At 49.4% G+C, this 11,456-nt stretch overlaps 1 protein-coding gene across 1 annotated transcript; it reads left to right on the top strand.

Moving 5' to 3' along the window:
* Positions 1-1,001: 1,001 nt before the first annotated feature.
* DENND6A (DENN domain containing 6A) lies at positions 1,002-10,370 on the top strand. Its single transcript, XM_053469392.1, has 20 exons — positions 1,002-1,239; positions 3,125-3,163; positions 3,490-3,532; positions 3,971-4,083; positions 4,354-4,434; positions 4,670-4,775; positions 5,301-5,380; positions 5,820-5,882; positions 6,329-6,384; positions 6,504-6,626; positions 7,002-7,097; positions 7,373-7,467; positions 8,021-8,086; positions 8,168-8,232; positions 8,828-8,917; positions 9,009-9,062; positions 9,145-9,254; positions 9,357-9,459; positions 9,705-9,779; positions 10,159-10,370. Exons 1-20 carry the CDS (start codon positions 1,087-1,089, stop codon positions 10,288-10,290), a joined length of 1,743 nt encoding a protein of 580 aa, XP_053325367.1. The 5' UTR covers positions 1,002-1,086; the 3' UTR covers positions 10,291-10,370.
* Positions 10,371-11,456: the final 1,086 nt, after the last annotated feature.

The raw sequence follows: 11,456 nt of genomic DNA, 5'->3' as shown, positions 1-11,456 counted from the left end.
GTAAACGCGCTCCACTTTAACATCTAGACGCCGAGGAGAATTTGGAGTTTACGTGACGGAAAAGGTCACCCGACAGATGTTACCGGATGATCTCCTCTTATTGGTGATAATTGGGGAGAGTTCCGCGTGACCTCACTCTAAACGAAGCTCTATTAGTGAATAAGCCGGCGGGGAACGACTGGAGACCAGACGAGTTTAACCGGGAATTATACCTAAAATAGGTTGGCCGTAACCACACAAGGCTATAAGCATCCAGTGTGTGTAAAAACAGCCCTCGTCACCCCTTTGGGGTCCGCGAAAATGTCACTTTGTATCATTGGGTGGTGGGCTAACTGGGTGGCCATCAACTTGACCTTGAGCTGACCTTTCTCTGGACAACTCGATCCTAGAAAGAAGTTCTCCTGGGTTGTGCTTAAAACAGCCGGGACAACAAGAAGTTGGAGACCAAGGACGCTACATCCTCAACCCGCAATACGTCGACGACCGTCTCCAACCGTTCTAATAACGATGATGTAATAATATTTCATGAATCCAGGTTAAGGGCTCGGGAAGGAATCCTGCCCAGCGAGTGACACTGATTTATACCTCGATGCACCAGGCGTGTCGGCCACATTTTTGCATTGCGTCTCATCTCCGCTGCGTGATTTCCCACAGGTGGCACAGCTTGCAGTTTGGTTGTAGTTTTTTAGGCTTTGCCCTCACCCCCCCCCCAGGCTGAGAGCTTTGCCCTCACCCCCCCCAGGCTGAGAGCTTTGCCCTCATCCCCCCCCCAAGGCTGAGAGCTTTGCCCTCAACCCCCCCAGGCTGAAAGCTTTGCCCTCACCCCCCCCCAGTCTGAGAGCTTTGCCCTCTTGCCCTCACCCCCCTAGGCTGAGAGCTTTGCCTCACCCCACCCAGGCTGAGAGCTTTGCCCTCCTGCCTCTGTACCTGAGCTGCTTTGCCCCCCTCCCCTTCTTCCTCATTGTCTGACAGGTGCTGGCAGAGGCAGCACTTCCGCCCGGTCTTCCTGCGCTTCGCTGCATCATTACCCCCAGCCCCGAGTCGACGGCTCTTGTTGATGACGCTGAGGTCTCGGTGTATTGACGGATGGATGGCGGCTCGCCGCGGATAGACATGTCGGGTGATGGGGTGGAAGCGCCCCCGGGGGACCCCGTGTCCCTCCCCTGGGACCGCTTCTCTGGCTGGCTGCACTGTATCTGTGTGGTGGGCTTTGACCTGGAGCTGGGCCAGACTGTGGAGGTAAGGGGGGCAAAAGAAGCCAGCAACTGCCTGCAATACCCCAAACCCAGGCCCTGGGACCCCACTCTGCCAGGCGGAAGTAAACAGGTGCCCGGAGACCCCAACCTGCCAGGCCAATAAGGAGGCTTTGGACCCCAACCTGCCAGACAGGGCCATGCAGAATGTTCTGGCCTCCAGTCCCAACAGGGACCCCCAACCCACAGACAGACTCTGCTGGGGAATTCTGTGTGGCGTGGCGCTGTTGTCGGCGTTGCGCTGTTGCCGGCGTTTCGCTTGCAAATGCATCTTTTTAAATGTGCTGCTTCAATTCATGAATTTTTAATTATTTCCCGTTAAATGGTAGAAAATTTTCTTACGATGTCAGAATTTCTTTGATTAAACTCTGGTACAGCCATGATTGACAGGTCTGCATTTCAAGAGCTACTGCAGCGGCTGCAGGACTCGGCGGTCTCTGTCGTCTGAATATCTCCTGTCACTCATTGGTATTTGAAAGGCTTCAGCTTTCTCTGCAGCCAATCCTACGGGTGTAGCGTTCATCCTCCATCATACAGGATGTTATGTGCTCTGAAGAGCTTACAATCTAATTCACCAATCAGTAATCTAACAGTGTTAATATCTGGTGGCAGGATTGGGGGGGGGTTTAGAGGACACGTCGCTGGCCTCAGAGAGTAAATATTAGCGATTCCATCCGCCACCAGGAAGACGTGGCCGTGTTTGGCTTCGGGGAAAGCTGCTTTGCTTGCCGACAGCTTGTGGCCTCGGACCTTTAAGTCGGGACCTTTAAATAAGCCGCTGCTTCTAGAACGTATCTGCCAGAACTTTGTGTTTTCTGTGCGTTTTCGCCGCTCTCCGCGGATCTTCTAGAACCCCGAATCCCAATAAATATTACGTTTTTGGCCTCAGACTTCCTTAACCTGCCGGACTTTCCTCGTAGAAATCCGTGTCTGCCTGATAAGTCCCGCCGGTGCCATCTAACTATAACCAGTGCTCTGTAAAAGTAGCAGGTATGGAATAAGTGTGACATCATCCTGTAACACCTCGGCGGTCTCTTCCTCATCTTGCTCTGAGAACGGTCGTTAAAGGGCACAGGGAGGCCGTTTCCTGGTGGGGGTCGCGCATATGTCTGATGGACCCCCCCCCCGGGTGTAACGAGGAGAGTTAGGGCAGGGAGAGTATAGACGGCGCAGGATGATCTTCATGTTCATGCGCAGAGTCTGAACCCGAATGACCTCCTGCGGTGACGCGGCGGCCCGAAGCGCTGCTGGGTTCTCGCGGCCGAGGAATTCTTTTCTTGGAAATCCAGGACGGACTTTGCCGCTTGGCTTTGCTGATGCAGCGAGTCGAGTCGTTGTGTAAAGGGGAGAGAATTATTATTCCGCTTACAGCCGGGGAGTTTCTGCTGGTTATTGCATAATAAACTTTCTAGATTGTAAGCTCTTGTGAGCAGGACCCGCTTCACCTTTTGTTTCTTTACCCATCATACAGCGCTGCGGAATATGGTGGTGCTATATAAATGAATAAATAATAACAGCCATTAAAAAACATCCGGCCCCCGTCTAGTCCCCCCCGTTTCTCCTGCTGTAAAGACTCAAACCTTAATCGGTCGTTGGTCTCGTCTTAGATTCAGGAGCCGTATGTCTATCCCGCGCATGTTTAATCCCCTCACTGTATTACCCTCTACCACCTCTGCTGGGAGGCTGTTTCACTTATCTACCCCCTCAGTAAAATCAAACCTCCTTACATTGCATCTAAAAGTATCATTTTGCTGTAATTGTGGAACTTGAACTCTTTCTTCATTTTTCTTGGCAAAGTTTAAATTGTGAATAAGAATCTTGGTAACAGAATGCAAATTTACCTGATTTCTTTATTTTTTCCTCCCCTGTAGGCGTTGTATCCCCCACATGCTAGGCTCACAGATAAAGAGGTAACATACAACATACATGTAATGCGTTCAACATGAACCAGGGATGAAGTCTCTGTTCTTTTATTACTTGTGATAAAAATATTCAAACATTTTTAGAGATTGTTTCGTTTTAAGATTTAACCTAAAAACAGAAGAAACTTTATTTATTAATTGTTTTATTTTATAATAATAATAATAATTATTATTTCTACCCGGAATTAACCTACGCAATTCTGGAATAGAATTCTGATCATTTACATTAATATAAAAGCCATTCATTTATTTTTGGAAAAAAATACAAATCACACAGGTCTTTAATTATATTTTATACTTTCTTTTTTCTTCAGAAAACAAGTATCTGCTATTTATCATTCCCAGACTCTAATTCAGGTAAAATGTCCTTTTATTCCCTAATTATTCTCCATGTTTTATGTAATATAAATATAATAATTATTCGTTCTGTTGGGGAGGGGGGTCATTTCCTATCCGTTGGTACATAGAGGTATCTCGTGTGAATCCGTGGTAATAGTGACCGAGCGGCCCGGAGAGAGCGTAGAAGTCCCCCTTTGGAGACTTCTTGTGTTTATTGTTTTTACCGTTATGTCTCTCTTTTTATGTCGTTAAGTGGATGTCACATTTTCTTCTGCTTGTTTGCTGTTAATGGAAATGATACCCAGTGGCGGTATTTAACCCGTTCCTCGCCAGAGGAGTTGGGATCGGACGGCTGTCTATAAACGTTTTAAATCCCTTTGGTTCTGTTGGCTTTGGGGATTTCTGGACGTTCCGGTGCTGCGGAGGTTTTACTGACCGCCGGATGTTTTTCTTTAGGATGTCTCGGAGACACTCAGTTTTGCTTCAGATTCCGGCAGGCGAGCGGCAGGAAGACGTCTCTGCACTGCGTCCTCGACCAAGCGGACCGGGACTCACCCGTTTATTTAAAGGTTTGGATATTTTGGTGTAAAATTATTTTTTTAAAGAAATGATAGTTTTTTTTTTCTTGTAACTAGTTGGAGGAAAAGCAAATAAAGACGGTAGAATCTAAAATAATGAGAAGCCGCTGACAACAAAAGGACCCTAACCTCAACCAATCGCTATAGAGCTGCTTGTGACTACGGTCAATGGCCCAGCCAATCAGTACGGAGCTGGCTGTAATTTTGGCCAGTGGCCCTAACATGAAAAACAACATTTTCCTTCTGTTTTTCTTCTTATAGAAAGACCCGGCCTGTTTCTATGGTTACGTGTATTTCCGACAAGTTAGAGACAAGACCCTCAAAAGGGGCTACTTCCAAAAGGTAACTATTGGTGACGGAGCCGTGTGAGACAAGCTTGTGTTTGATCTCTCCTGGATGTGCCGTCCATGCGTCGGGAAATGCGACAAACGACAGGAGGCCAATCGGAGCAGGTTCCCCCGACCCCCCCACCCAGTAAAGACGTCCGTCAGTTAAGATGTTGATTTTCGGATCGGGTCCTTTGTACGGTGGGCAGATTTTTGGTGCTAAACATGCATTTTTAATATTTCCTCCCCAGTCTTTAGTTTTGATCAGCAAGCTTCCGTACGTCACGTTTTTCCACGCGGTTCTGAAACAGATTGCCCCGGAGTACTTTGAGAGGAGCGACCCCTGCTTGGAGGCAGGTAAGCCGTGAGCGCCGCGGTCTCTTCTCATCCGCATGGGGTGTTCTGGGGCAGTGGGGTGACCCTGAGGAGGCAATAAACAGTCTGTGAGCTGGAGCCGGACTCTGATCGCAGCTGGTGACTCTGCCGCCGGCGGCCTCTTTTCCTGCGCAGGTTCATTGATTTCCAATCAGACTTTGGATGACTTTTCTGAGACGTGGCCTCTTGCGCTATAAACGATCAGCTCGGTTTACTTAGCGTATGAATAAATAATCCCCGCCGCGGTCTCTGTTGGGATTCGGCTCTTTAAATACTTGCTCGTAAATTCCCAGCTATTGTTCTGATTGATTGCTCTTTGGGCAGTAAATAATAGATACATTAAACCTCCTCCCCCTGGCCGGCCGGGCTATGTACCTGGCGTCAGACACCTGCAAATCCTCGCTGGCCTGGAGGGTTAAGCTTGAAGTGTACCACCAGTAGGGGGCGTTATTTGTGCCGGTCACGGATTTAAAGGCACGGCGTCTCTGATCACACAATCTCTTCCAGCTTGCAGCGACATTGACCGATGGCCGGAGCCGCTACCTGGAAAAACACTAAACCTGCCCATAATGGGAGTTGTGATAAAGGTAATTGAAAGCGGCGCATGTGCGCCTGCCCCCGGACCCCAATCATTATTCCGTGTGATTGCTGCCCCCTGTCCGGCTGGCAGTGATGAGTCCGGAAGATTAAATGGCCGGCTTCTGCCTTGCTTTAAATTCTGTCTTCGTGATCAATATAGCTGGGCCTGCGTAGAAATATTTCCTTATATTTAAGGTTAATCTACCCATAACTGTCTAAATAAAAGAAAATAATAAATAATTATATAAGAGGTCGAGACTGTGTGCCGCTGGCCGAGGAGCTGTCCGTAGGGCCATAGAAATGGCAGCATTAGTGGTGATGATAAGCGATGGAGCCGTCATGGATCTCTCCTCCTCGCAGACAGAGGAATAATCTTTGCTGCCGTTTATAAACCCGGAACGTACGGCGGGCGATTATTTCGTATAAAACTCTGTGATCTCTTTTAAGGTCCGGATCCCGACGCGTCTCGATAAACCCGGAACAACGCAGATGCTGGAGCTCACGCAGCCGGTACGGTGGAAATAGACTAATAACATTGTGTGTCGTGTCTGGATTAACGGTGTCCGAGTCCCAACGTGGCAGGCGGCCCACGAGGCTGACAGCAAGTTATGTGCGCTAGCCAATTCAGTCCAATGGGGCCGCCAAGGGGCCGCCATAAATGAATTAAGATAACTTTATGATTTGGATTTAAAGGTACCAGCTGTGGTAGTTGGATGGAAACATTCTTATCATTACTAATGACCTTAACTGAATTCATTTTAAATCCAACTCTGATGATGAATCTAAGCTCCGGGGGTCATTGAGCTAGAGCCCGACGCTAGAGCCCGACGCTAGAGCCCGACGCTAGAGCCCGACGCTAGAGCCCGACGCTAGAGCCCAACGCAGCCGGTCCGGTGAATATACACAGAATAAATGTTTCTCTTACGTGTAGTCGTGTGTTTCTCTGTCCCCTGTAGTCGGACGCACACATCTCGGTGACCTTGCCCACTGTCCATGAAGTCGATATTTTTAGGTAAGTAGCCCGGAGACGTTGGTCGCCTCTCGCTGTAACGAGGCTTTCGGATGAGTGCTGCCCGTACCCCGTGCGATAGGGCAATAATTATTAACAATAATAATTGTTTGTTCTTTCAGATGCTTCTGTCCGGTGTTTATCCACATCCAGTTACTGTGGGAACTCGTGTTATTAGGAGAGCCCCTCGTGGTCATGGCCCCCTCGCCCTCGCAGTCATCTGAGACGGTTCTGGCTCTTGTGGGGTGAGATAAAACGCGTCGTCCTGTCGCTGTTTTGTGGTTCTAGGAATTGATCTTTAGTCTGTAAGAATCCAGAGGATTTTTAACCAACAAACAATTAATCGTAGAGCGTAATAAACCCGTCTCGGTTTAATGGGGGGTGCCTTATCGCCCCACAAAGAGTGAAGTCCATTTCACAGTTATTTAAATGAGTGGACGTTCTGAGAGTCGGTGAACGGAGTGTGAGCGCTCGCACTCGGTTTTGGGTTCCATATCCTAGTGTTGTAATAGCGCCACCTGGAGAGGAGACTGAGCATGCGCCACGTTAATGAATCGCACCTGGGAGGCTTTCCAGATGGGAGCGAATCTCTTGTAACGTTCTGCATCCGCGTCGCGCAGGTGCATCGCTCCCCTGAAATACTGCAGCGACTACAGACCCTACTTCACCATCCACGACACGGAATTCAAGGAGTACACCACGCGGACGCAGGCACCGTAAGTACCCTGACTGCGCCGGGCGGTTGGGGGGAATATGACATCTCGCGCTCGGCTGACGTTGCTACGTGTGATTCCGGTTTAGAGCCTCTTTACTGTCCTTTCTGAGATTATTTATTATTGTTTATTATAGCGCCGTCATATTCCGTAGCGCTGTGCAATGGGTAGACATAACAAATAGCGTATAACGGAACAGGTGGGGGGGGCTTGCGCACAGGAGCTTACAATCTAGATATCTCCTTTAATCGTATTCCATTTTCACCCTCGTTTTTCAGGCCCTCTGTCATCTTTGGGGTCACAAACCCATTTTTTGCTAAAACTCTGCAGCACTGGCCACACATCATCCGCATCGGAGACGTCAAACTCGCAGGTAACGCTCGGCTTATTCAGGGCGTCACCGGGTGATGGTTCCACGGGGGCCGACGTCAGCCCCACGAGGAGTAAAATCAAGAAACGATATCGCAGTGAAGGCTGCTGTTAAAGATTCTATAGCGAAAACATAGGAGGGCGTCACTCTCTCTTAATGTCTGACTGGCCCTTTGTATTGAATTTTGCACCAACCCGGACGGGCTCACACAGCTACGGCTCTGTGTACGGAGAGGGGAGTGAGATGGGAGGGGCTGAGTATGCATGTATGTATGTATGTATGTATGTATGTATGTGAGAGTGTATGTATAAGTGTGCGTGTGAGCATGAATGTATAATTGTGTGTGAGAGGGAGTGTACGTTAACATGAGTGTGTGAGCGTGTGTGTATTAGTGTAAACGTGTGTCAGTATGTGAGTTAACTGGATGGTGGGGGCTGTTGGGGCCACTTGGCTTTTCCTGAACGTGCCAGCCCCCCCTGCTCTGTACCAAATGACTGTAGCCCCCCCACCACCACAGCATACGGGTTAATAAAGTGCTGTTTTCTAATTCACGCAGGAGATGTTCCCAAGCAAGTGAAGGTCAAGAAGTTAAAGAACCTTAAAACCCTGGACTCGAAGCCTGGTGAGTGTGTTTTTCCGCTCGTAGCGTTTGAGCTGAGTGCATGCGCGTCACTCACCAGCTTCACCTTCGCTTCCCTCGCAGGGGTTTACAGCTCATACAAAACGTACCTGAACCGGGACGAGGAGATCATCAAGCAGCTGCAGAAGGTATTCGGGCAAATCCAAAGAAAAATCCTGCAAAAAAAGCCCAAAAATATCTAATAATAATATTTATAAATAATAAGAATAAATAATATTTATTGTTTCTCTTCACGTCTCTCCTGTCAGGGATGTTCGGGGGTCTGTGAAGCGTATAAATCGTGTTCGCGGCTCAAAAGCCTGCCTTAGTTTGCCCCCTTCCTAGAGCTTTAACAATGTAACGTGTTTGGCCAGAACATATGACGAGCGTTCCCACGGTGCGACGTGTTTGGTGTTCTGAGGGATCGTTACCCTCTCTGCTTCCCGGTCTCTGCACTGGTTTTGCTGGGAGACGAGGCAGACAGTAAGCCGGATCCCAGTCCGCGCCGCTTGACGAAGCTCCTTCATGCGTGTTGCGTGTTTATTCAGGCCGGAATTCTGCAGCCAGAAACGCGCTGCGATCCCGAGCCGGAGACACGTTCTCTGGGCTTGGTCTGTAGGGGATGAGGCTCAGGAGCGGCGGGCGCGCAGGCTGAATGTTTTTCCTCCCCAGCTAATTAAATCGTGTTTATCCTGTGGATGAAAAGAATGGAATTCCCTCCCGACGCGTTCTCCTGTCTTTCAGGGCGTTCAGCAGAAGCGGCCTTCGGAGGCGCAGAACGCTATTTTGCGGCGTCATTTTCTTGAACTGACCCAAAGCTTCATCATCCCCCTGGTACGTGGCCTTCTCTCCTCTCCCTGCTCTCCTCTCCCTGCTCTCCCCTCCCGCTGCGTTTTATATATCTCCTCTGCTTCGTCTCGCGCAGGAACGCTACGTGGCCAGTCTGATGCCGCTTCTGAAAAGCATCTCCGCGTGGAAGGTGGGTGGTAGCGACGCGGCGGCCCGCGGGGCCGGTTAGTAACGCTGCCCGCCGGTCTTGCATCTCCACGTTTGTGTTGCAGAGTCCTCCTCAGCTGAAACCTTTCTGCCAAGAGGAGTTCATGAAGACCCTGGAGAAAGCCGGACCTCAGCTCACCTCCCATCTAAAAGGGGACTGGATCGGCCTTTACAGGTACTCGCCGCTCCATCGCTATGGTTACAGCACGGCATTCAGTGTATTCACTATGGCTGCCCGTATCGTGTAAATTGTCTCCGCTGTTTCCGCTCCTTTAAGGCATTTCCTCCGTTCCCCAAACTTTGACGGCTGGTTCAGAATACGCCGGAAAGAGATGACCCGAAAACTAGAGGCGCTTCACCTCGAAGCACTTTGTAAAGAGGTACCTGCTCATTAATATTTATTAAACAGGTAGAAAGTGGGTGGAGCCTGGTCAGGAGTGGGCGTAACCAACAGGGTTGGCATACGGTAGGCATTCGGCTCCTGAATCCAGCGAGGAGGAAGAGAAACGGTAAATGGTGGAAACGCGTTTCATTCCAATACTCACAAGTGGTTAGTATTCGGAGTATTGTGCTTCCCGTGTGACTGCGGCGTGTCATTGTGATACAGGAATTCTGTTTTATTCAGGATTTACCCATTTGGGTGGAGAAACACACAGAAGTTGAAGCCGTGGACCTGGTTTTAAAACTTAAAAATAAATTGGTAAGTGTGAAAAGAGCCTGTGGGGGTAAATCCCGCCATCAGAGACGTAATCCGCGGGCCGGGAGGGGGTTGCTGCGGCCTCATTCTGGAGACGGACGCGTTGAATGCTTCCTGCACGTTGTGCTTTCTTGCATCGTTAGGAGTTGTGCTTTCTTGCATCGTTAGGAGTTGTGCTTTCTTGCATCGTTGTGCTTTCTTGCATCGTTGGGCGCGCTGAGCTTTCTTGCATTGTTGGGCGTGCTGTGCTTTCTTGCATCGTTGGGCATGCTGTGCTTTCTTGCATCGTTGGGCACGCTGTGCCTTCTTGCATCGTTGGGCACGCTGAGCTTTCTTGCATCATTAGGTGTTCTGCTTTCTTTAAGCGCGTTCTGTTTTCCAGGTGCAGGCAGAGAGGGAACATCTCCCGGTGAAAGCGGAGACTTTGGAGAAGTTGCAGGAACACGTGGACACGATAATAGAGAAATTTCCCGAGGATCTGCAGGGAATCTTACTGAAAACCAACACCCCCTGATCAGCGGCGACGGGGAGGATCTCCCCCCAACGCAAGCACGAGGAGCTGCCGAGGAAAGGTCACCAGCGCCATACATAGCAACGCGTTTCTGGCCTCTCCCCGGGGCAGGGGGTCACACGAGGAAGGAAATAGAACGTCACTAACTCCCACTAATCACATCTCGCCACGAACAGCCTGCTGGATTAACCGCAAACCGCTACGTTTAGGGCCAAGGTCTAAATACGTACTTAGTTTAAGAGTCCGAGATGTCAGATCCTCCTCCTCCTCCTCGTCTCCCAGACGCATCAAGAACAAACCCCGCGGTCCTTAGAATGGGCATTAAGACGTTAACCCTTTACCTGTTCTGCTGTAGCCTAGAACGTTATTCACCAATTATGTTTTTTAGTTTTAATCAGCACAATCTGTGGTTCAATCAGTGCCTTTTATTGTGTACGTGATCTACCCCCAGTACCCCACAGAATGCCCAGTCTCCTCTTAGCGCCCCCAGGCCCTGCCCCGGTCACACGCGTGTCCTTGGATGCGGTAGATGTTGAATACGCTACAGATGGATCCTCCTAATCCTCAATTCTATGTAAATGAGAAATGCGTCTGAAAAAACAAAACTTTTTGTACTAAAACTGCAGATATTAACACAGATTTTATTTTTGGGGAGAATATAAGTAACCTCTTGTGTGCCAGATATAGCGGCCCCTGGACTATCTTGTTCCTACGGACCCCTTGTACTGTTTTCGCAGGCACCGTACCCCCAGGTGTCTCTGTACTGGAAGGGGGGGGGGGGATGTATATTCACGATGCGTGTGCCCATGAAATGATGTTTTGGGGGCTGTAGAGACCCAGGTTGGAGATTTTAATCTGAATAAGCAGCTCTCCGCGTGCTGTTATAATAAATCAGGCTTTCCAAGCTGGTGTCAGACCGGCTGAGGATCATGGGAGTTTTTTGGGGGGGGTTTTATCAGAGGCTGGCTGCCTCTGCAGTAATTATTCCCTGTCTCTACTACCCCATAAGAGCATTAGGCTTTCTGGATCAGTTTCTAAGAATCTGCGGGGTTTTTTGTCAATTTCTGCTTTTTACCCCGAGTTGAGTACCCTGGTGGTCTTCTCGCCCGCCCTTATTGTACAGCCCGAGGGGTAACAATTGCCCCTTAAAATAAAAGATTCCCTTTTTT

The sequence above is a fragment of the Spea bombifrons genome, chromosome 6 (assembly GCF_027358695.1).
Source record: "Spea bombifrons isolate aSpeBom1 chromosome 6, aSpeBom1.2.pri, whole genome shotgun sequence".
In the NCBI taxonomy this organism is placed as follows: domain Eukaryota; kingdom Metazoa; phylum Chordata; class Amphibia; order Anura; family Pelobatidae; genus Spea; species Spea bombifrons.
The sequence above is the reverse complement of the archived record's forward strand: the minus strand, read 5'-3'. Positions and strand labels throughout refer to the sequence as shown.